Genomic DNA, 26,678 nt, shown 5'->3' on the forward strand with positions numbered 1-26,678 from the left:
TACCATTGCAGGTATTGTGCAGACACAGATATGAATGCACCTGCCTGCAATTTGATGCGAAAATTGAGATTGGCTCACTGATTTTTACAGAGGTCTGTGCTACAATACGTAATATGTCACATTTTAGGCAAGAAAATTTTCATTTTTGGCGAGATACTCCCAAAGGGTTTTCACTTTTAAAGGGATTCAGATTCTGCAATTTTCCTCATTAGAACTTTCCAAGAGCAAAAGGTGATTGATATTGAAAGTCAATCCCATTCAGGCTCCTTCTGCACATCAACATAGACAAACAGATATTTCTCCAGAGCAACAAAAAAGTGGTAATCTACAACAGAATTTGTTAAAATCCTTGCAATGCATATTGATCACCTAGAAGAGATTTGATTTTTTTTTTCTTTCTTTTCTTCTCGACAGAAGTGGAGTTACTCTTTAATACGGTTCTATAGGCAGAAGGTTTTTGTGTTTTTTTTTTTTTTTTTTTACCATAATGCATTCTCTGCATTAAGGTAAATAACCTTTTGGATGTAGATGCCCCCAATCTTAATCCAGTGCTGTGCACAAGAGCAGTGGATGTCTCCGCTCTCTCTCTCCTCACTGGACATTGTTAATCATAGCCTGTGAGCAGAGAGCGGGGCAGTGGAACCGTACCATGCTGTGTATGGGCACACAAAGCCAGCTCTGAATCGAGCCTGCACGAGTGCCCCACAGCAAGCTGTTTGCTATAGGGACATTCGACAGTCCCTGAGTGCCTATGTTTATGTCTTTTATTGTATCTTTGGAAGGAACCAGGATTGCCACCCAGGCTTGACTGGTAATATATCTGTCTTTGTTCAACTCCATTACATTGTGGCTGATGGGATTTATGGGTATTTAAGAATAATAAAATTTGTGTACAGTTTGGCTGACAAAGAGTGACAAGGACGCTGCATTTCTGGCAAGATCAAAAGTATTTTTTCTACTTGCTGAAAAGTAGTTTAAAATTAAATTAAAACTCATGCAGCTACTACATCTACAAACTGGTAAGCAATTTATTACATGTTTTGTTCTTGGGTTAAGTTAGGCCGTTTCATTTACTTGGCCTACACAAATTTGATTGCATTAGTTTAAACTTCAGTCCTATACGCACCGAGCCATTGGAACAGTTGAACTATATTGACTGCAAGTTTGAGAGCTGATATGTTACAGTTTTGCTTTGCCCTTTTGTAGGATCTGAAACAAGAATCGTCCCGCATTCATCGCACAAACATTCTCATCTGTACCCCTGGTCGTCTCTTACAGCACATGGATGAAACATCATTTTTCCATGTCAGTAATCTGCAGATGCTCGGTGAGTTACAGGCTGCAAGGAAGTAAAAGCATTTATTATTAACAGTGATGTACATCACCCTGATCCTTACGCATTCTGCTTTCCTGATTTCTAGGTCTTTAAAATTTAAAGTCATCCTTGCCCCTGTGTAATCATTCCTGCCTAAGAGTAAATAAGTCATCTTCTTTGCTCATTTGACATCCCAAAGACTGCAGAGGTCTTCACTATGTAGAGGGGGGGGATTCAATGGCAACAATGGTGATGGCTCTCCTTTTGAGTATGCATCACATCATAATCCTGCAGTCCATGGTGCTTTGATGACTGCACAGGGTGACAGAGCTGCAGTGAGTTCACTGTGGGCCATTTAGTCTTGTAACCCTGTGAAAGGAAGGTCCTTCCACTGGCAGGATCAACAAATATGTTTATTTGGGGGGAAGAACATATCCCAGGTGTGCTTTCAATGGTCACCTTTTTAGTCACATGATTTTATTTTCTGTTTTCCCTGAAACTGCTCAAGTATCCCAGTGTTTTGGTTTGACCCAGCCTCCCTTAATTCTGCCGTACAGCCTGGTCTGCTTGTAAATGTGGAGTAAGATTAAAAAATTGGGTATTTAATAAAAAGTAATTCTTCTACTGAATAATATTATATATTACCTTCCTGCTGGATTCACAGTAGTATATTTTTCATGGTCTTTTTGGGAGCAATCTGGCCCCACCAGCCTTCTATCCCATGTCAAATGTGAGAACCTTATTTATCAGCGAGGCTCTGTCATTAAACAGGGGATGTCAGTCCCCTTGGAAGTCAAAGCAGAACTTCACTGTATCTGAGCACCACCAGCACTATTTAATTCATATTTAATATTCAAAACAAACTCACCCATCCATGTCTCCATGCTTTATTTTCCTGAGAAATCACTTTAACCTCCTTGGCGGTATGATTCTTACCGATTTTTGGTGCTGAAAGCGGTACCATTTTTTTGCATGGAAATATGTATTTTTTTTTATTTTAGGCCGATAATTCTTAGGAATAACTCACTGAAATCTGTCCGAACAAGAGTCTAGTAAACATCCCGGGTAGGATAAAATTTGAAACACGTAATCATAAATTATAATTTAATAAATAATCATAAAAAATAATAATATAATAATACATTTAATTCAATAATATAATCAAACCAAAAACACTGAAAGTTGAAATATAGCGCCAAGTTAGCACATTGCTGAGCAAAGTCGCAAAATCGTTTTCAGTGTCTGATGATGATTTTCCCCACAAATCATTATCACTCAATTCTGCAAGTGGTTCTGATTTACTATCGCTGTTCTCCTAGCTGATCTAAACCGCTTTTGACCTAAAGGGACACTTTTTGGACGCCATGGACATTTCTCAGTTTCCAGGCAGAAAGAACAGACAAAATGCAGGCAGGGTGCAGGACAAAGCACTAGGGACAATATGTATGTGAAATTGGTTGAAACAGCAATGTTTTACTATGTAAAATGTAAAAAAAAAAAAAAAGAAATTTTTTAAAATTTTTAAATTTCCCGCCGCCAGCGGCGCCCGTACGTCCCGACGTCACAGGGACAGGACACAGAAGCCGGCATCGGCCGGAGGAGATGGCCGGGGACGCTGCAGGGGACACATCGCGGGAGCGCAGGGTAAGGTAAGTGAAGAACAAATGCCGGAGCAGTGCCGCATGGTATTCCCGAGTGTAGCTCGGGGTTACCGTTTGTGGTACTGAAATGTTACCCCGAGCTACACTCGGGAATACCGCCGAGGAGGCTACACAACCCCCCCCCCCCCCTCCCCCCAGGGTTTTCTGGCTGTGGTTGTCTTGAGGAAGGGCATATGATTCATGTAGCATTTACTTCCTGGAATTCATCTGCCCTTAGCACAGGCAAGCAGACAGGAGGGTGTGTTTATCTAAGAAAACCGCTCCTGAAGACTCCCTGATGTATTTTGCCAAGCTCTGGAAACCAGAGTAACTGAACAAATGTAAAAGCAAAAAGTTTGCAACGAGTAAACTTCCTATCTATTTACTAATGTTATCAACCTAAAGATTAAGAATAGTCTGTGTTGATTGAGAGCGTGAAGTTCCACTTTAACTAGCAGCTGAAACTGAAACTTCCTGTTGCTTCCTGTTCTAATGAACTCCCAACTAAAACAGGAAATGACCGTGGAAACAGTGACAACAATAAAAACCTGATGGAAGTTCTATCTTTTACCTATTTTATCCGAAACAAATGTTCTCTTGCATTCCACTTTAATATTGGTCTTGTTGCAGTGCTTGATGAAGCTGACCGGATTCTCGACATGGGTTTTGCCGATACAATGAATGCAATTGTGGAAAACCTGCCCAAGAAACGGCAGACCCTCCTCTTCTCCGCTACTCAGACTAAATCTGTGAAAGACCTTGCTCGCCTCAGCTTGAAGGATCCGGAATATGTGTGGGTTCATGAGAAGGCAAAATTCAGGTAACGTTTGGCTTCTTATGTTCTGCAGGCCATTTACTTTTGAGAGTATGTTAATAAAAATATATACAGTCCAAGTCTTTTAGCGTCTAAATATGCAAATGTCCTAAAAAACATGGATATGATCTTCTTCTTTAATATTCTTCCTCCAACATGTAAGAATTCTTCTTATTCCAATAAACCTGAAAATAAAAAATTATATTCTCAAATAGTGCATTATTCCCAACATGTGATATGTTTCACAAAACGCACTTACAAACTCGTGACAAATCGTGCAGAATTCAACCTTGTGAGCACTTCTAAATAACTGTCATCCTTACTCTTACCCTTTGTAAACTTGAGAAAAGCTTTAATCAATTCCATGATCATCATATCCATGGTTTTTAGGACATTTGCATATTTAGACACTAAAAGACTTGCACTGTATATTTTGGACTTTCGGGGGAGAAAGTATATTATTTTGGGGTTTTGTAGACAATATTGGCACACCGATATATTCACTAATAAAAATGTATAGTCTGCCATTGCCGACATCTTCTGCTGCCACTAAATGTGCACAGTATTTTGGATGTTTAGATGCTTGAGCTGGGTACACACAGGCTGAATATGGACAGAAACTGGTTGGTTCAACAGAAACCAGATGACTTTTGGCCTGTTTGTACAGCTTTGTCCAACAGAAGCTGGTCTCGCAACTCACTTCTGTTGAACGGGCATGCTGGAAAACCAGTATCCAGTTGGCATCCGATCAGCGATGACAGCCAATGACTGCCAGCGGTGATCATTGTGTTCTGGTGTGGGGGGACAGTTCCCCTTTTCGAACAGGATAACGAAGCTGGGAAGATAGCCGCAGTAACATTGCTTGTGTTAGCAGGCAGAATGAAAAATAAAAATTGACAGATCACCGTACTGAGTTGAACATAAAAAAAAACTGAACATGTGTACCCAACCTTACATCTTAGATTTGCAGTGGCTGCAAAACTTCACTGACCACTGGAAGAAATATGTGAAAATGTCTTTTTGTCTGCACATGCTGCATATATTCTACGTAAGTCAATCAGAAAGTTGAAGGCAGGGACAAGATAGGCAATCAGCATTTTCAGAAGGGGGCAAGTGATGAATTCCTACATATTTCAGATGGGATCTGTCTTGGGACCTAACTTTGGGTCAACTTGCTTTTAGGTTCTGCATGAAAAAACTACTTTTCCAGGGACTAAATCGGGGTCCCAATCTACTTGTCCCTCATGACAATTTTCTTGTTCTGATAAAAGAAAAAAAATTAAGTAATGTCTGGGGCTTTTAAAAACAAAAGGGGCTTTATGACAACTTTTACGGCAAACATTTAATATAACATTGCACTGTATATCCTCTCCTCCTATCCCTCCCTCCCTGTCTCCAGCACCGCCCCCGGGTTGACTAGCAGGGAGGGGAGAGACCTTGCAGTGTAATGAGCACCGATTGGCTGCTCGTCAGGAAAGGGGAGTGTTGGGCTTATCATTTATCCCTTTCTCTACCAGAGCCGTTTTTGCATTTTTTGGCACACGTTTAAAAAATCATTTAAAGCCTGAAGATTACACAAAACTATTCTGAAAGCCGAGACCCTAGAGAATAAAATAGCAGTAGTTCCAATTTATGTCACATGATATTATCACAAAGGTCTAGGAAATGCAAAATTTCATTAAAAAATACACCTAAGTTAATTTTAGGGCACAAAAAGCAATAGATTATCCATTTTTTTGTAAAATATAAAAGACGAGGTTGCATTGAGTAAATGGATATCCAACATGTCAAACCTTAGTGTCCTATATTTTCTATAGGTGACGTTTTTAAAGCCCCATATAGGTCATCAGTTTAGCGTTACAGAGGAGGTCTGGTGCTAAATTATTGCTCTTATTCTGGCGTGCGCAACTTATATTACAAACTTCATTTTCATGTGTAGGCGCCTCAGCGTGTGCTTTTACGTTTGTGCGTGTGTACATATGTGGGGGTTGGGGGCCTTGAAAAATTTGGGGAGGGGGTTTTATGCTTGGGTGTAACTTACATTTTTTTAAAAAAATTTTTTTTTTACTTAACTTTTTTTTCTTTTATGATGTGATGATTTTTTGGTGACAGTTTCTCTTTTTTGAGACATGCAGGGTCTAAAAGACCCTGCATGTCTCCCCTGTGCTCCATTGAATGTATTGCAGTGCACATCGCACCACATTACATTCTTTCCCAACCTTGATAACCGGGATTCTGTCAACGGGGACACGGCACATCACTTCTGGGTCAGGACAAGGAGGGGAGCGGACATGTCTGCTGTCCTCCCTCTATACCCACATCCCGACATACTGCTGGCACCGGGCCCACAGATGGGCAAGTGGAGCGCGGGACATATAGCGGGCAGGGGTCGGCGGACGCCTGAATTCTTCCACGGGACAGATGAGCCCTGCTACTTGCCTGCTGTAGGGCTAAGGGCAAAAAAAAAAAAAAACATGTCCCGGGCGTCGGGCGATATGAATTACACATCCCTGCCCCTATACAAATCATTAGTAATACCTCATCTGGAATATGCGGTTCAATTTTGGGCACCAATTCACAAAAAGAATATTGGAAACTGGATAAAGTGCAGAGAAGGGCAACCAGACTGATAAGAGGCATGGAGGAGCTCAGCTATGTGGAAATATTAGAGGAACTGAATTTATTCTCTCTTGAGAAGAGGAGATTAAGGGGGGATATGATCAACATGTATAAATACATCAGTGGTTCATATAGTGAACTCAGTGTAGAGTTATTAACCTTGAGGTTATCACAGAGGACAAGGGGGCACTCCTCCTTCTTCTTTTTTTTTTTATGTCTGGAGGAAAAGAGATTTAATACAGAGAGGTTTCTTCACAGTAAGAGCTGTGGAATAGACTCCCTTAAGAGTTTATTCTGGTCAGCTCAGTGGATTGCTTTAAAAAAGGCCTGGATTATTTCCTAGGTACACATAATATAACTGGATACTAAAATTGCCTCTCCGGGAATCGGGAAGGAATTTATTCCCCTGCTGGAGCAAATTGGATCATGCTTTGCTGGGTTTTTCTTTTCATCCTCTGGTTTAACTGTGGGTAAAGGATTATAATTTTTTTTTTTTAATGGTTGAACTAGAAGGACTTTAGTATTTTTTTTTTTTTTTTTTTTAGCCAGACTAACTACGGATAAAATCTCATGCAGAGCCAAAGGGAGGCAGGGGTAGAGAGTAGGTGGAATCACTGCTGCGACTCGCCTAGACACTTTCCGCTTTTTGTTGGCATGATTTCTTTCTTTTGGTGGTATTTACTCGCCACTGGCGTTTTTGCACTATAATCAAAAAAAGAGCAAAAAAAGTTTTCTTTGTTTCTATTATAACATTTTGCAAATGGGTATTTTTTCTCCTTCACTGATGTGCATCGATGAGGCAATACTGATGGGCATTGATGAGGAGACACTGATGTACTGATATGCAGCAATGATGGGCACTGATAGGCAGCACTGATGGGCAGTACTGCTGTTGCATTGACTGGAGGCACTGCTGAGTGGCATTGCTGGGCGGCATTGATAATCAGGGCACTGATAATCAGTGCAGATCTCCCCTGTCACATTGACCAGTTACTGGCAGTACTTTCCTTGCAACAGTGTGAGGAAAGTGCAGCCAATATCTGGCAACTGTATTTACATTGTAATCTGCTGTGTCATTGGACACAGCTAATCACTTGGTAAAAGGTCGCTGTGATTGGCCTTTTACCTAATGACGTGATCAGCTGTGTCCATAGGACACAGCAATCACCAACAGCTCAGGGAGCGCGTTCTGGGAGGACGTCAATGGACGCCCTCCCAGAACTGGACAATCGTGCTGTAGCTGGCTTTCGGCTGTGGCGCTGTTGGGAAGCGGTTAAAGTATTACTAAATCCATAACAGTGAAATCAGACTGTATATACAGCAAAGCATGCGTGTTATACTAACTGTGGAACCTAAAGGGTTTATCCTCCGGGTTGTGTAAAAAGGCTGTTTGATCCTGTCTTCTTTGATCCTCCCCTTCTACTCTGAGTCTGCACATGCTCAGTTTAGTGTGTGTATATATATATATATATATATATTTTTTTTACTTTTGAGAGTGTGCATGTAATCAGCACAGGGCCAATGAGCACTGTCCAGACAGAGGATCAGGGGTTATGCAGCATCATTGGACAGTCAGAGGAGAATGAGAACTCCTCCTACAAGCTTTAACCAGCGCTTAGCAGGACACTGATAGAAGTCACAAGACTGCTATATACTGCTGAAAAGGTATTTAGCAGTGTATATTTACTAAAATAATTGCATTTCCATGTCCTGTGTACTGTGGGAGACCAGATATAGTGAATTCAGGGTCCGGGGTTTAGTAACACTTTAAACAATTCACAGTGTTTGAATGGGGCTTGGGTAAATTTAAGAACGGTTAATAGAGCAGACATAAAAACTGGGGGTTAAGGAGTGACAAATATTTTACTTGCAGCTTTAATTTTTTTTTTTTAGTAAATTCTCAGCACTTTATTTGGTCACGTATATTTAGCAATCCTTGATTAGCAGTCAGCATGATTTATGTATTTTTCATTATGTGGCTGTTTCATTACTGTGGTCATATTTTTGCTTTTAAGGAAGAAAGTGTAGCTGTCGGGCTCTTCTCTGCATCTGGCCTTATCTTGTCGCACACAGCTCAAGATGGAGCACTCTGCACAAGCACTTCATTGACAGGCTAATCTGGAGTGTTTTGCGGGACTCCTAATAAATTAAATACTGCAGTGATTAATTAAAATGAGCAATTATGCCCTCCAACTAGCAATTACCAGACATTGAGCTGAAACCAGTGTCTCTGTTCATGATGCAGTTGGATTCCTGCTGAAGGAACCGATAAAATGTTCACAGTCCTGTGAATGCATCCTTCTCAGTACGAGCATGTATTGGCAAATGATCATGGTCCAGACACTGTAGGGGAGGTGCCTGGCTGATATCATTGATATGTGTTGGGGACTAAATGACTGGTTTACTCAACACATGGGCAGACAGGTCGTAGGTACCAGACAACTTGACCAGCAGAATCATCATAATTTAGGAACATTCTGATATTTCTCAACTTTTTCATTAAAACTTTCTGCTTGTTGTAAATTTTGCCTTGCCAAGGGCATGTAAGAATTAAAATAACTTGTAATCCTCTGCAGGCTCCTTCAGCAGGTGTGTGGGCAGGACTGCAGTTCATATCATGATTGTTTTCCTACAGCACACTCACTCAACATCCAGAGTGGGTCAGACAGCAGTGGCCTCACACTAGGGATAGCATTTTGATGCAGGAAACTTTGATGGTGAACATATTCATAGTTTCTGGTTCAGGGAAATTAAGGAAGGTTGTTGGGAACCACAAAGGTTTATCATACTGGTCAACTTGAATGTTAAACTAGTTCAAGACTTTGTCCGTAAAGCATATATCCTTAGAAAAAAAAAAGTCATCAAATACACAGGGCTTATGCCCTATAACCTGTCCCTTTTCACCCACTTCTGCTGTTCTCCCCCTAGTATTTAATAGGAAGATTCTGAGCGCTGCTCAGAAGTTTGTTTGAGAAATACAGTTTGAACAATTTTTTGTTACTTGGTATTCACTCTGTTTCACGAAGAGTGTTTTCTCCTGTGTTCTTACTTGAGATAATTCATAGAGCTCTGGAAATCCTTTTTCATCCCTAAATGGTTACAAATAATAAAGTGTGTGTATGTAAAATGGGTTTAAGGGCCAGTTCACACTACAAAAATGCATTCCGGATACGTTTTTGTTTACATATCACACCACACGCAGGTCCGATGCAGTTTGCTGTGTTCCAGTTTGGTTCTGTGCAGAAAAAATGCAGCATGTTCTACTTTTTCTTTTCTGCACCAGACATTGACTGGAACTGACTGCACTGGTATGAACTAGGGCTCTTGGAATACATAGAAAACACTGTGCATGCATTTTTGATGCAGAAAAAAAGCGCTCCGAACTGCATCTAGTGTGAACTTGCCCTAAAACACTATAGATTCTTTTGCTGTTTTTCAACACGTGACCCATGGTTATTGGTTCTTGCTGCTGTTGAGTTTTTATCATTTTCTTTTCTGTTAGGCAGATGTTGCATTGTATTGTGGTTTGTTTTCTTTTTTTTTTTTTTTTCCTGTCTTCAAGTTTTATGTATGCCTTGTTCTGTGTATTTCAGTACGCCGGCAACTCTGGAACAGAATTATGTTGTGTGTGATCTCCCGCAAAAGATCAACCTCTTGTTTTCATTTGTGCGTAATCACCTCAAGAAAAAGAGCATTGTCTTCTTCTCTAGCTGTAAACAGGTATGTTTATTGGATTCAGAGTGAAGTGTTAGGGGCTACTACTTACAGCAGGTTTTCTGTATGAAGGTTTATACACTGCGGTTGTTTTAGGCAACATAGTCTATTGCACTATGCAAGGTATTGTAAGTGGTAGGGCTCAGAGTGGATAATGTGGACAGATATAATTAACCTTTCTTATCAGTTCCAGCAGCTACAACCTGCCTCTTGACCTCCAATATGACCTGGGTACAGTGGCAGAGGTTTGTGTCATAAAGTATTCCTTGAACTCTGAGAGATGCAGGAGTATCTTCTTACTGTGGTCATACTGATGCTTTAAACATAATAAATGTCATATTTATAAAGCACAGTGCTGTGGTTTACAAATGTATTTAGCACTTTGCTTGTTTAAGGACTCTGAAGTGAGAGAAGCACTAGTGATTTCAGTGGATGGAAGGTGGGTGTGGGGGGCTTAGTTGAGAAAATTGGGAAGAGAACCTAGACAGAACATGGAGAACCTGGTCATGTAAAATGAAGGTCAAAATATGATATTCATGGATGTAAAGATGTCCGCTTTTCACTATAAGTAGGTTCCCAACTGTCACTATTTTCAGTAAATAGTTGAAATCATTTTCAACAACTAATCTTTAATACTGTTACTTCCTTTAGGTCCAGTATTTGTTCCGTGCATTCTGCAGGCTGCGGCCTGGTATCCCCATCTTGGCACTGCATGGCAAGCAGCAGCAGATGAAGAGGATGGAGGTCTATAACGACTTTGTGAGGAAACAGGCAGCTGTACTTTTTGCTACAGACATTGCGGCCCGAGGATTAGGTTTGTGGTCTCATTTCTCCAGTACTGTGCAGAGAATTTCTTACTGCTCTTTGTGCAGATATGTTAACGTGTAAGTAGGCAGTGCTCCACTTTGCATATTGGAAATTTACTTAAAAGGTGTCAGGGCACCACATGCTTGTCCCTTTTAAAAATGGCTCTTGGAAGCTAAATATTACAACAAGGGATGCTAACCTTATTTATACAATTATTAAATACATAACTCTGATGCTGTTCACCTTAAAGACTGAATTTTGTGAAATGTGGTATACCTTAAAAGTCAGTCACAGTAATGCAAAAATTGTAAGAGTGGTAGTAAAGCTTCCCCCTGTAAGTTAAGAGCATAATGTGCTAGTATGCATCAGATACTAGTACATTATGAGAGAATTCCCTTAAAATGAACCCCTTCAGTAACATGCGATTATCGCTGACAGGGCTTCCATCTTCACCTGATCTTCCTTCTGGGTTTGCAAGCTCTGACCTTTTGAATGGCTGAGCCATGATGACATCACTCCTGCGAATGGGAGCACGCTGTCCGTTCAGAGCACAGTGCGCATGTGTTGGTGATGTCACCAGCTGCAGAAGTAGTTAATGTCTCCTAAACGGTGCAGCTTTGTTATAAGCGTACTTGTCGGTACAAGTGAGCAAGCAGTGTTTACTACCGCTTTAAGGAGTAAATGAAAATATCAGTTAGGCTGGCTAGAGTTTCAGCTAATTCAGCAGGAAATTAAGCCCTGTGTGGCTATGCAAGCACCACCCGGCTTCACAAAAGTCAAATTAAAAATTATTGACTAAACAGTGGCTGCATCTTTTCAGGTGCAGTTTGTTTGGGTATTCAGGCAGGCACAGGTGCTGCAGTTGCTGAATACAAGAGCCAACAGTGGATATTTCTTTATCCACCCTGTTTAACATGGATGGGGGAATTGACTGATTTTTAATCATTTAGCCCGCAGACTGAATGGGAGAAAGTAAAGCTATGCATGGCTAGCTTTTGTGTCTGTTTTGTATAATCAAGGGGGAGGGGGCGGTAAAACACACAGATAATATCCCAACTCAGTGGTCAATCAGCACTAATTATAGTTACTAAGGAGACATCCACTTGACTTTAAAGCAATAAAAAGTGCTTGAAATGTAGTATTTCCTAGTACTGATAGTAACAGGTTGTTGGTACTGCTGTGATGAATAATAATTTTTTACATTGACTGACTAAGATCATCCAGTAGAAAAAAAATACACTGCTCAAAAAAAATTAAAGGAACACTTTGAAAAAACATCAGATCTCAGTGGGGAAAAATATCATGCTGGCTATCTATACTGATATGGACTGGGTAATGTGTTAGGAATGTAAGGATGCCCCATTGTTTGATGGAAATTAAAAGTATCATCCTACAGAGGACTGAATTCAAAGCACCCCGAAAATCAAAGTGAAAAACATGATGCAGCAGGCTAGTCCATTTTGCTGACATTTCATTGCAGCAACTCAAAATGGTACTCAGTAGTTGGTATGGCCCCCATGTGCTTGTATGCATGCCTGACAACGTCGGGTCATGCTTCTAATGAGACGACGGATGGTGTCCTGGGGTATTTCCTCCCAGATCTGGACCAGGGCATCACTGAGCTCCTGGACAGGATGAGGTGCAATCTGAAGGCATCAGATGGACCGAAACATGATATCTCAGAGGTGTTCTATCGGATTTAGGTCAGGCAAGTATGGGGGACATTCAATGGCATCAATTCCTTCATCCTCCAGGAACTACCTGCATACTCTCACCACATGAGGCCGGGCATTGTCATGCACCAGGAGGAACCCAGGACCCACTGCACCAGTGTATCGGTCCTGCTGATGAGTTAAGGACCTTCTACGGTCCTGTCCAGCTCTCCTAGAGTAACTGCTTGTCTCCTGGAATCTCCTCCCTGCTCTTGAGACTGTGCTGGGAGACACAGCAAACCTCTTGGCAATGGTATTGATGTGCCATCCTGGAGAAGGTGGACTGCCTGTGCAACCTCTGTAGGATCCAGGTATTGCCTCATGCTACCAGTAGTGACACTGACCCTAGCCAAATGCAAAACTAGTGAAAAACAGTCCGAAAAGATGAGTAGGGGAAAAAAATGACAGTGGTCTCCACCTGTAAAACCTTTCCTGTTTTGGGGATCGTCTCATTGTTGCCCATCTAGTGCCACTGTTGTTAATTTCATTAACACCAAAGCAGCTGAAACTGATTACCAAACCCCCTCTGCTACGTAACTGACCAGATCAATATCCCAGGAGTTTAATTTACGTGATGCTCTACTCTGATTAAAAAGTGTTCCTGTAATTGTTTTCAGCAATGTAATTTCAGCCATTGGGGGAAAAGAGAGATGAAGGAATGTAAAGTAATAGTAGGTAATGTGGATTTTACACAATTTTCACAGCTGCTATAGCTAGGTAGCTGGGAGGTTAGCAAGGGAACAATAAAAAGTTGAAAACTGCTTCTATGCACAATTACTGCTAGATGGGTTAGCAAGAGAAATGACATGGGTCACTTTAATTCTGCGAAAGTCAAGCGCCAGTAACAAAGTGAAGCTAGATTGGATAAAGGCACAAAAAAGCCTTTTTACTAATTAAGATACTTTTGGTTATCTTGCACTATCTGTTCCTTTTTATTCAGGTTATTTAATGTAAAGGTTTAAAATTGACTACGGTTCATTATTGTCTGTAAAGCAGTGCAGTGTGTGCTACCTTACAGCAACCCATTAGTATTCAGTCAGAATGGATCCTTACCTGCAATAATCGATTTGGATGTGCTGAGTTGGGAAGGAGGCTGAAAAAACAGCGGGATCTATTATAGACTTGCTTCACTTATAATTACACCCCTGCTCACTCTTCACCATTTCACTGTTTTTATCTGCAGACTTCCCAGCGGTTAGCTGGGTACTCCAGCTGGATTGCCCTGAAGATGCTAACACTTACATTCACAGAGTTGGGCGGACAGCCAGGTATGTCTTATGTGTATAAACACTACAAACCATTCTAATCTCTGCTGCCATTTACAGTTTACCATCATAGCTAACTCTTGGTCTCTCCTGTGTGGTTGCTGCCAGATGTATTTATACAGTATGCCTCCTGTCCACAGACATGCTGTTTTTTTTTTTTTCAAATTTAAAGTGATGGCTTTCCCTGGATTTGTTTGAGATTGTTCAAATATAAATGAGCAATTAAGCACTTCTATATATGCATATAATAGGCAGATCAATAATACAGGTTCACTTATGGCCCCGTCATATGAGCTTTAAAAGAATGCTAGGCAATATGGAGTGTATAGGAGCTAGAAAATCATCTCCAAAAGATAAATACTTAAAATGAACAGGCTGTATATTCTCACAGCTCAGAGCACTGAATGCATTGCCTGCTCTCTCACCAGTTCTATCCATAGGTTGTAATGTCTTTCTGTAGGTTGCTTCTTCTTTTTCCAATATGTTTTCTTATCTAGTTTTGTTCATCATTACAACCTTTGCCATGTCTATATGCCACCCATAGGCTGGCTTCACACCTATGCATTGTGGCAATACATTTTACACACATAAGTGAATTGTGCTGTGATTCATTTTTAATTACGCCCCAAAGCACTAAGGTAACTCATTTGCATTGCAATGCATACTAAAGCCTCTTTCACACTGGTGTGCTTTTGCCAGCTTTCCCAGGGCTTTAAAAGCACATGAGAACTATTCCTCAGTTAATTTATGCAGCTGTTCACACTACAGGTGTGCTGCACTTTGAAAGTCCTTCAAGCTGCATCATTGGTGCAGTTTTTCAAATGTGCACCAAGAAAACACCTTTCATTGTAAGTCAATAGGAACCAATCAAAGGCATCAGTGTGAGAGGGCACTTAAGCTGCACAAAAGCACATTACTATGTGTTGTAATGTGTTGTGTTGTGGGGGAAAAAAGTATAGGTGTGTCAAATACAGCCCTATGCTAATGTTTGTGAAAAGAAATGTCTAAAGCTAAAAAGTTTTGTTTTAGATGGAACATGGGAAAACTGCAAGCACTGTCAGATGATTTTCTGCGATCTATTATAGGAGAGCTTGGTAGCTATCTGTTTAGCTTCAGGGCCACAAGCTCTCCTGTAATGGGTCTCCCCAGGGGAGAAAGGGACCTATTGTAGACAGCAAGAAGCTGGGATCCAGCATTAACATGGAGTGTGTCTCAGTTTGGAAAATCCATGCATGCGGTGGGTTAGTTACCTCTATGGCGTAGAGATACTTATTTGCAGGAAGAGAACTGCGGCCAGTCAAGGTATGATGAAAGCTGGTGGGGTTTGCTGAGCTAGCCTATATAACAAATCTTGTATTAGGGAGTATGGAAGTGACAAGGAGAATGGCATGAAATTGAAAATATTAAAGGATAAGTTCACCTTTCGTAAAAACATTGTACACCCATATTCAGGATGTAACCTGTAACGTTATGAAATGACTGGCCCCTGATCCCCTGCTTTGACAGCTAGTGGGGGATCTTCTCCACCCTCCTGGCTGTGTTACTCATTCACAGTTTTCTGAGAATGAGAAACTACAAGTACCAACAACCTTAGTTGTCAGCTTTTAGTTCCCATGAACTACCATGGCACTGTGAGTGCTGATGGTAGTTCCTTAATTCTTCCTGTCTGTAAGTATCGGCTTGCCCTGTACAAGGCACGAGCAAGTAGATTCAGTGACAGGTCTGCAGGAGTTCTGCATAGCATTCGTGATTTGCTGATCACTGGTGTAATACCCTCCACTTCCAAGCTCTTAACACAAAAAATAGTAAATGTTCATTTTTTTTTATCTGTAAAAAAAGTGCATTTATTATTTTTTAATGAAAAGTGAACTTATCATTTTAAGGTGATGCCTTGGGGTTTTGATCTACCTTGAAAGAAGAGAAATATTGCCAGAGAAGAGAAACCTGTTTCCTGTATCTTGGTTCCAGCCATTGGTCGCTCAGCACCCCCTACACATACAGCCGTTGTCTAATGCAGGAACGTGTGCGTCGGGATTTTGCAATTTTACTTTGGTCTGCCTTCAGGGACACAATCTGGCCAGGAGGGTTTACCCCCCCTCAATAAAACTCCACAGCCCCCTATTGCCTACTGCCTCATTAAAAAACATTCTCCCTGGACACCATATACCCCCACTAACTCAATCCTCCTCCCTGGTTGTCTCTCAAAAACAACTGACAGACATTACCTTTGACTGCCTGTTGACAGATATCCCTCCCAGGTTCACTCACACTTCCCACTAGCAGACATCCTCACGCTACAAACACCCCCCAGTTGCTAGACATCCCTCTACACCCCAGCTGCTTAATGTTCCCTTGCTGATAGACTTATCTCATAAGATGAGACCATCTCACACTATTGGACATCTTCTCAAGCCACATCACACCATCAACCCCTGTAGATGTACAAATTCCTTCTCACCCCACAGACATCTGCCTCTGAACCCTCCTGCTGACACTTTGCTCACTGCCCTCTGTCATATCTACCACAATCCTTTCTAGCACATTTTGCCCCTCTGTCATACCCTCTGCATGCCTCTGTTACACATACTCTGTGTCATAATACCATTTACACCACCTACTCTTCTACACATGTGCACCGTCATACCCTGTGTGCTCCTTTTCTGCACATAATGCCTGTTGTCACAATCTCTGGACTCTTCTCTTACACATTCTGCCAGCCAACCTACCCTCTGCACTTTTCTCCTGCATAAAATGACCATCATACTTTTCTCCGTACTCCTCATGTATATACTGCCCGCTGTCATACACCCCCCACTTCTATACTGTACATGTCATAACTGTTGCTTTCCTATCCTCCCCTTTGTCTGCACATTTTACCCACAAACAGTTCTTCATTATTTTCAACATCCCCTACCTTTACTGTCCACGGAATGGGCACACTTTTGAAAGTTGTTCTTTAACCTCCCTGGCGGTATGATTATTTCAGGTTTTTGGTGCTGAAAGCGGTACCATTATTTTGCATGGAAATTTGGCGTTTTATATTGTCGGCCTGTAATTCTTAGGAATAACTCACTGAAATCCGTCCGAACAAGAGTCTAGTAAACATCCCGGGTAGGATAAAACTTGAAACACAAAATCATAAATTATAATTTAATAAATAATCATAAAAAATAATATAATTTAATTCAATAATATAATCAAACCAAAAACACCGAAATTTGAAATATAGCGCCAAGTTCGCACATCACTGAGCAAATTCGCAAAATCGTTTTCAGTGTCTGATTACGAATTTCCCCACAAATCATTATCACTCAATTCTGCAAGTGGTTCTGATTTACTATCGCTGTTCTCTAGCTGGTCTAAAACTGCTTTTGACCTAAAGGGACGCTTTTTGGATGCCATGGACGTTTCTCAGTTTCCAGGCAATAAGAACAGTAAAAATGCAGGCAGGGAACAGGACAAAGCACTAGGGACAAAATGTATGTTAAATGGTTTGATACAGTAATGTTTTACTATGTGATTTTAGTGAATGTCACTTTTTGGCATTTTCAAATTTCCCACCGTTCCGTCCCCCATACGCCCCGACGCTCGCAGGGGACGGAACCCAGAAGACAAATGCTGGCATCCGCTGGATTACATTGCCGGGGACACTGCAGGAGGGACATCGTGGGAGCGAAGGACAAGGTAAGTGATTGAGGGATCCTGGAGCAACGCCGCATGGTGAGCCCGAGTGTAGCTCGAGGTTACCGCTTGTGGTACTGAAACTTTACCCCGAGCTACACTCTGGAATACCGCCAGGGAGGTTAAAGTCCAGCTGCAGGCTGATGTAAAATGCACATATTGACTGTGTACTGATTTTTGTTGCATCTTGGTTTGGCAACCTCTTCCTGTCTACATGCACTCAAGCTACTCCTGCATGGCATTTCTCAGCTTGGGGTTCCTGATGGTGACCACAGGCCTATGCCTGTGCAATATGTGTTGAAATGACCACTTGTGGTCCCTGTGAGATGAGGTGACCGCACAGGAGCATAACTGGGAGATGGGGACAGAGTGTTGCCACCCTGTAACAGGAAGTGTCTGAATAACCTTTGGATCAACTGTGGGTATAGGATTATAACTATATAGATAGATAGATAGATATAATTTTTTATTTTTTGGTTGAACTGGATAGACTTTTTTGTCTTTTTTTCAGCCAGACTAACTATGTAACCTTCATGAAGGGATTACTGGTATTTTAATGAAAGCTGCTGATTTCAAAAGTTTGAAAATGACTTTTAAAATGGCATAAACATGTTAAAACTTACAGTATCTGAGATTTTAGTTGTTGGGTTTACCTACTTTTAGCACAGGCATTGCTTCCATCTTGGTGTCTGTGAGTTTTATTAATGGTCCCCTTTTGTATGATTGCTTTCATAAATGAATCGTAAGATGGAGGTGCTTCAATCTTTAGACTCCTGCCTTGGACTGGTTGGAAGAATACTGAAATGTAGTGTGAATAAAGCTGATCTCCTCTATAGCTTTACTGCTATCTCCCCATTGTTAGCATATTGCATGAGAGCTGGATAACAGTTTAATAGCTGCTGCTAATGGAGCTTGCTAAGACTTCATTGAAAGTTTCATGGACCACGAGAGTGTTTAATTGTCCCACATAAAACCTTAATTAATGATCAGCACTAATTAGGATCCTGCATTATCTCCTGTCAGTATAAGCGTTTCTTCTCTGCGATGCGGTGCCGGTAACTGAAAATCCAGCTACTGGGTGAGATTGCTGAGCTGTGCGGTTAACAAACGTATCAATACTTGAGAATCTGGCCCTGCTGTTAGTCCTGTTTACCGTCAGATCCCATTTACATTGGATGCTTTTACTTTGGTTCTTGCAGAATTGGATTTTTTGATGAAAAATAGCTTTGCTAATAAGACGAGAGCAGTACTGGTGAGTGGCGTGCTGCTGCCGTGACCAAGCTGCCTGGTAATCAGCATTCACGCTATGCTGTATTGATCAGCAGTAATGAATTTTCAAGCTTCTATTTTTCATTTTTTTTTTTTTTTAGAAGTAACCCCTAAAGACTATGAATATAATAAAAACTTTGTTTCTGCCTTGTGCCTATTGTTTTGTTTATTTTTTTACCTTTTTGTAATAACAATTATAATAAATAATGATGATATTTGGGTTGAAAAAATGAAAATATCGAGAATCCAGTCAATAAATAGACTAGAAAACATTATTATACTTTGAGAGTCCTGTTGTGTAAATGCAAGCTTTAGATTTTAAAGCCTAGATTTCATCAAAACATTAAAAAAAAAAAGCACAAGGGACAGTAATTAAAATCGATTCCTTGTGTTGCTGACTGTGAATTTGGTTGAAATTTTAGTCCTCTGATCCCCAAATTACCTCTGGAATGGTAACTTCCCTGTGCCATGGGTTTAACCACTTGCCTACCGGGCACTTATACCCCCTTCTTTACCAGGCCAATTTTCAGCTTTCAGCGCTATCGCACTTAGACAATTGCGCGGTCATGCAAGATTGTACACATATGAAATTTTTATGATTTTTTTCTCACTAATAGAGCTTTCTTTTGGTATTATTTAATCGCCGCTGGGCACTTTACTTTTTGTGCTATAAACAAAAAAAAGTGCAAAAAATTAAAAAAAAAAAAAAAAAAAAAGTTTCTTTATTTCTATTATAAAATTTTGCAAACAGGTAATTTTTCTCCTTCACTGATGTGTGTTGATGAGGCAGCACTAATAGGCAGCACTAATGAGGTGGCACGGATAGGCGACACTGATAGGCAGCACTAATGAGGTGGCACGGATAGGGGGCACTGATAGGTAGCACTAATGAGGTGTCACAGATAGGCGGCACTGATGATGGGTACTGATAGACAGCACTGATAGGTGGCATTGACTGGCATCACTGGGCATTGACTGGCGCAACTGCTGGGCACTGGCACAACCGCTGGGCACTGACTGGTGGCACTGACTGGCAGCACTGGTGGGCTGCACAGGTGGGTGGCACTGGTGGGCACAGGTGGGTGGCACTGCTGGGCACAGGTAGCTGGCACTTCTGGGCATAGGTGTGTGGCACTACTGGGTGGCACAGGTGGGTGCACTGCTGAGCACAGGTGGGCAGAACTGGTGGGTAGCACTGCTAGGCATCGATCATCAGGGCACTGATTATCAATGCCCTGATGATCGGTGCTGATCCCTGCTCTGACAACTGCTGGTTCTCGGCAGTACTTTCCTCACGCTCTGACAGGCTGCATTTCCCGGTGATCAGCATGTCATTGGACACGGCTGATCACGTGGTATAAGGCCGCTGTGATTGGCCTTTTACCACATCACGTGATCAGCTGTGTCCGTAGGACACAGCGATTACGGAGATCGCTGGGTGCGCGCCCTGGGGGGCGCGCAGGAGAGTGCGTTCTGGGAGAACGTCATATCACCCCCCCCCAGAACTTGCTGGCCGCAGTGTAGCCGTCATTCGACTATCTGCGGTTGGCAAGTAGTTAATATGAGAAGAGGGACCTGTCTTATAAAAGTGCCGATTGTGCTCACCCTTTCTGCCCCCCTCCTCCATTTATAGATGCTGTACTATTGCTTCCCTGGGCTTGGGAAAGATTACCTGGGTGCAGGAGGGGATCAGAGAATTGAAGAGTTCAGCTAAATTTGGAGTTAGCAGCCCAAAGGACACTTCGCACTAATTGTAAGTACTGTCCCTTTTGCTGATTCAAACAAAAAATGTTTTGGCTGTACTTAAGGTTTAAATAGAGATAAGTAATGCCTGCTTTATCTTAAACTATATATAATGTTTTTTTAATGTCCCACCTTGGAGTATTTTCATTGGGGTGTAACCATGCCAGTTTTCAGAGAAATCCAACATGTGCTGGCCCTGCCTTGCACTTAGACTCATGGCGTGTAAGCATTGATGTGCAGAAGTACACACGTGACTGACTCTTGACTTCGTGCCAAACACAATATTTAAACTTCAGCCTTGCTAGGAGATCCTGCTGACAGTATGGTGTGGATTGCTGTTTCTAACCTGGGTTATTCTTGACCCTGCTTTTGGAATCTCCTTGTCTGCCTACTCATCCATTTGTTACTGACTTCAGTCTGCTTTCGCTTCTGCCTTGTGTGCAGGGGCGGACTGACCATCTGGAAACTCAGGCACTGCCCGAGGGCCTGGGGTCTGTAGGGCGCCCCATGAGATGCCCCTGGTACCTTTTCATAGGCTTTTTTGAGTTTGGGCAAGGACACGGGGCCCCATGATCCCTTATTGCCCGGGGCCCCCATGAGTTGTCAGTCCGCCCCTGCTTTTGTGATTGAGTAACTGGCTTCTAGACAGTTACTGATCCCTGACTCCACAACCAACCCGATTTATTAATAGACCTGGCTTTTTCCTGATTCTTGATCCTTTTTCTGTATGTGTCTATGGACTCTTACCATCTGCGGTCTACTTTGCTGGTCAGTCTTTAGTGGTACCACTGCTGGTTTGACTCACTGGCTTAAGGTGTATTTCCAGTCAATTTGGGATAGCATGTACTTTGTTACATGTTTTCATTCACGTAGCATGTTAAAAAATATTTAAAAAATGCAGTTTACCGTTTTGGATGATATTTTCTGAAAACTCCAGCACTGTAAAATTCTACCAGTTCTCTTTGTTTATGAGGGAGTTGGGAAGCTGTGTTTGCCATAATTAACCTGTCTGTGCTGGGCAGGCAGATCTTCATTACCAGTTGTAAACTAGCTTTGAACACTGTCTGTCCTAACAATGGGTTGACGGGTGTAAATACTTGCACACAACATCATATTTTGAATGGAAATTGAACCTGTTCTTAGCACAGACTTACTCTGACCTTGTTCAGGTATCTTTGCAAGTCAACCAAAGTGGTTGTAAACCTCAGACATGAAATATGAACAAAGCATATCCTTCTATAGTGTGTAGCTCTGTTCCTGTGAGCTGTGTGAAGGGGTGTGTCACCTCCCCCCAATCATCTCTCAGACCTTACCTCACTGAGCTCTGCAGAGTGTAGCTTCAGCTGTCCGGCCTTTTTTTTTCTGAATTTCAGACAAACTTATAAATTCTGGACTTTAAATGGATGTAGAGAGAAGACTGCAGACAGACAGGTACAACTGTCTGTTGGAGAATTTTTTAAAATCTCTGTATCACATGAGGATAGTCCTTTCATTGGGTAAATGTAAGGGTTTACAACCACTTTACACAGCATACCTAAAAAAAAAAAATAAAAAAATTGTTAAATGGAACAAAAATATAGCTTTTGGGTTTTTTTTCCCCAAATTTGACAGAGATGAAGGAAATACACTACTTCTTTACCACTCAGCAGGTATTCAAGCTACTCTATTGCTTCTACACGACCTGTAGCCTTGTCATCCTCAGCTCTGTTCTCCAACAGGTCTGATAGGATTTTAGCACTGTGAGTCAGCACTGGTAAGTTCTCATGACAGACCCTTTTCCAGGCTAATACAAAATATGCTTGGGGGGGGGGGGAGGGGAGGCAAATTGTGAGGCAAAATCTTTCCTACAGGGATACTGCAATAAAAGTTGAACTCGAGGTTCTAATTCTCTAATTCTTCTCCATTCCATCCGATAAAAGGGGAAAAAAGATGTTTTGGCTGAAGGTGAATTTTTATCTGTCAATACATGGCATTTGAAGTCTGTCAATACATGTGAAGTGAGCTTTAGAGTTTGAGTCCAATAATGAGATTTGCAATTCTCAGTCACATAGCACCCAGCTACAAATGGACATAGTGCCACTCAGATGAGTACACATTGCTGTGGCCAAGATGCTTTGCATTGTGGTGCAGAATTAGTAACGCTACATGCTAAGTTTGATAGGCAGCCCCTCTGGTCATATTCTCCCATGTAAGTGAATGGGGCCATGCCACAAACACTTGGCTCACAATCTGGGAAAATCTGGGGGCGGTATCATTGCCTCCTGAACACCTTTCCCCTTCCTCTGAAAAGTGATCCACCATGGATACTGCTGCTAGTGTGAAAGGATATAGGGTTTGACTTTAGTGATTCTGGCAAAACTCTTTCTGGCAATGCGGTGCACCCAAACTGCTGTGCACCAGTATGAACCCAGCCTTACTGCCAGGATCACCAGGTGAAAACAAAGGAAAAAGAGCCTAAAAAAAAACTAATGCAGCCATCACCTCTAAGAATTGGTAAGCTGCAACATAATGTTTGCTTGGGTTTAACACCAACTGCCATTACTCCATTCATGACTGAGCTTCTTTAAGGCAGATGCTGCCATGGGAGAGCTATATTGCCACCTATACTACCACTCTAGAATGAAATCAAATGTTCTAATTCCACAGAGCTGCGATGCCCCATCTTCTCTCTAGGATCTGATCTAAAGACAAAATCTAGAATCCCCAGTTTATATGTGAGCTCTGAAATGAAGTGGGGAATATGCACTGCGAAAATCTATAAACTACTGCAGATTGGCTTTTTGCATGCAACTTTTCTCAAAGGAAAAAGAAAATGTGCTTGGTGTAGAAATGAAGTCTGTCTCAGACAACATGTTCTTCCAGGGGACTGCAGAACTAGTCAATGCACATAAAATGGGTACATTTGACAGCAAGTTCCATTCTTCCAGGGGACTTGGGGTGAGGTGGGAAACTGCTGCAGGTATGTAGAGGCCATTCAGACAGTTCTGCCAGGAAAAGCTCTGACACTTCTTGGTAGTCAGACCTTGTCGCTAAGCCCTGCCTACCACACACTCCTGTTGGCCCATATCTATGATGGACAGCCTCACTGGCCAGTAGGAATTTGCAGGAGGCAGGAAGGGTCAGGCATCAAAAAATGCCAAGCCTTTGCCTTTCATGATGGCCCAAGATTCAGTAGGTTTTGGGGGCTCCTGTAAAAGTACGTGTCCCTGCATTTCATATCTACAGTAGCTTTTTTTGTTTCCCTGACAATGTCTCTTTTTAGGTGACCTGAGTGAACTGTTCAGTCTTGTTTCTTTGCTGTGAAATGCAGGCCATAGACTGGTCAAAAATTGGCCGATTTTTCGGGCGAAAAAAAAAATCGGCCAATTTTCTCACCATTAGTTGGTTAATTGGTCGCCCGTTTTTCGGGATTTTGGCACATTTTTTTTATCGGTAAAGTTGGAAAAAAATCTGCCGATTTTCCTAGCAATGATGGGCAAATTGGCCGATTGTTTTACCAATAAAAAATCTGCGCATGAGCCATGACCTGCAAGAAAAAGAAGAAGAAAAATTCCAGTCCGCTATTATATTTGACATGAAAAAGTATTGCGGTTGCAAGAATGCATCTATTTGTATCCGAATAAAAACATCTGTATCCGAAATGGATACATATGGATACATTGTTGCAACCGCAATACTTTTTTCATGTCAAATATAATAGCGGAGCAAGGGACAGAAGTAATTAAATGCCGGCCATAGATGGGACGAAAATCGGCCGATTTTTTTTTTTTTTTCCCATTAGTGGTAACGTTGGCCAATCGAACGACTAATTTTTTGGTTTTTTTTAGAAAAAAAACGGCCGGTGTTCGACCCGTCTATGGCCTGGATTACACATTACAGTTGATTTATTAAAACTGGAGAGTGCAAAATGTGGTGCAGCTGTGCATGGTAGCCAATCCACTTCAAACTTCAGCTTGTTCAATTAAACTTTGACAAGAAAAAACCTGGAAAGCTGATTGATTTCTATGCAGATCGGCACCAGATTTTGCGCTCTCCGGTTTTAGGAAATCAGCCCCATTGTTTGGACCCTAATGAATATTTTGGCACGCAGAAAAGGGGTGCAGAATTTAGGCTGCCTTCCAGCGGTGACCATCTTGCCTGAATTGATTACTCTATGCGGGTACTACTTTTCTCATTTCCACTGTCACAGGAGGGCAGTACAGGCTCAAGCTATGATTTTTATTTTTATCTGCAACTAAGTTTATCTCCGTTCTAGACTGAAGTCTTGTTAAGAAATGCTGCTTATATCTGAGAGTTGAGCATGTTGCTCTCTGCTGCTGCTCTTGAAAATAAAATATTTGATTGTACTGAATCATCCTGTCGTATAACTGGTTTAGGAAGAATAACTGTGATTAAAACCCATTACAGTGAAAGTTATCAAATGTGTACCCCATAAATAATGTATGTTATAGGTATAATGTTTCATTTTACTATAATTGTAATATTGTATCACAATATAGATTCATTTTTTTTAGTAGGCCTAAAGCTGAAGTTTTTTTTGGCTATAGCTTGTCATCTTTCTTACCTGTAATGAAAGTATTCCATGTCCTGACTGCTGTGGTGCCCGGTTCTCTTCATAGTGCTGAACTTCTGCTGCTGCGGGAGTTAATTCGCTGAGGTCTATAATTGCACTATATTGAAGTCCCTATGTCCCCCACTCCCTTCTGTCCACTCCTCTATTCTGAAAAGTTCTTGTTGTTTTCACTAATTAAAATGTCCTGTGAATGGGCGGGAGGCAGATGAATGACCGGATCCCTCCCTCCTTCACAGAATATGCTGCATTCAGTGAAAACAATGGAAGGACTTTTTAATAAATGAAGGAGAGGATAGAAAGGGGTGGATAGTTGTTGGGACATCTTCAGTGTATAGCAGTGTTAGGCCCGGGGCAATTAATCCATACAGCCTTAAAAGTTGAAGCTGTAAAGAGTACGGGCGTCACTTGACAGAAGATTTGTACACTAAGGAGCAGGGTGTGGAATACACTTCATTAGAGAGAAGTTATGTGATTGAAGCTGTAATCGGGAATAAAAATATATTCAGCTTTAATGGTAATCCCTCAGAGAGTGGGTTGAATTACATTGTAGAATGGCTTGGAGCATATTCAAGGAAAAGACCTGGAGCAGAGTTAGTGTTACTAAACCCACAACAGTAAAATCAGTCTGTATATGCAGTAAAGCATGCTTGTTATATTCACTGTGGAACCTAAGGAGTTAATCCTCTGCATTGTGTAAAAACTCTGATCCTGAGTTCTATGATCCTGCCCTTCTTCTACTGTCTCCAATCCATCTGCTGATAGTACAGAGCTCTAGGAGTCACTCTGCACATGCTCAGTTTGGTGTGTATTGCTAGAGAGGTTTTTTTTTTTTGTTCTTGGGAGAGTGCATGTGATCAGCACAGGGCCAATTTGCACTGTCCAGACAGAGGTCAGGGGTCCTGGAGCAGAATGAAAACTCCTCCTACACGCTTTGACCGGTGCTCTGCTAGACACTGATAGAAGTCACAAGACTGCTATATACTGCTGATGAGAAAAGGTATTTAGCAGTTCATATTTACTAAAATAATTGTATTTCCATGTTCTATGCAGTGGTGTATTTAGGTTTCATGCTGCTCCCCCATGGAGAGACCCTGACAGCGACCAACACCCCCCTTCCCCACAAAGAGCCTGACATTGACCAACAACATCACAGCCCCCAGCCCCACCTCCACCCGAGGGAGCCTTCCACTACCACCGACCCCATACACTGACAACCCCCCCCCCACCCCCACCCCGGCGAGAGAGAAGACACTCACCTTTACAGCTCCGGACATCCCTGGGAACAAGAGTCAGCCTCTGCGTACACCATCAAGCAGCCCGCAGCCTCTGTCAGATCCCACCTGGTCCCCATGCTGTGTGTGTCCCTTCTTTCGGGGGGCGACGCTGCCCCCCTGAAAAATGCTGCTGCCCCCCTAAAAAATGCCACTCTAGGCAAATGCCTTGTTTGCCTTGTGGTAAATACGCCCATGGTTCTGTGTACTGTGAGAGATGAGATATAGTGAATGCTGGGTCCCGGGGTTAGTAAC

The 26,678-nt window shown here is 41.8% G+C and overlaps 1 protein-coding gene across 1 annotated transcript in view; it reads left to right on the forward strand.

The window, feature by feature from the left end:
- Positions 1 to 26,678, forward strand: part of DDX10 (DEAD-box helicase 10) — a 301,809-nt gene that overhangs the window by 9,099 nt on the left and 266,032 nt on the right. Inside the window, exons 5-9 of the mRNA XM_089666084.1 lie at positions 1,207 to 1,327; positions 3,586 to 3,775; positions 9,982 to 10,108; positions 10,754 to 10,916; positions 13,805 to 13,889. Of these exons, the coding sequence (XP_089522210.1) occupies positions 1,207 to 1,327; positions 3,586 to 3,775; positions 9,982 to 10,108; positions 10,754 to 10,916; positions 13,805 to 13,889 (686 nt within the window). The remainder of the gene's footprint in view (positions 1 to 1,206; positions 1,328 to 3,585; positions 3,776 to 9,981; positions 10,109 to 10,753; positions 10,917 to 13,804; positions 13,890 to 26,678) is intronic.

This window comes from Staurois parvus, unplaced genomic scaffold, assembly GCF_062004578.1.
Source record: "Staurois parvus isolate SC_StPar_1 unplaced genomic scaffold, SC_StPar_1.0 ptg000050l, whole genome shotgun sequence".
In the NCBI taxonomy this organism is placed as follows: Eukaryota; Metazoa; Chordata; class Amphibia; order Anura; family Ranidae; genus Staurois; species Staurois parvus.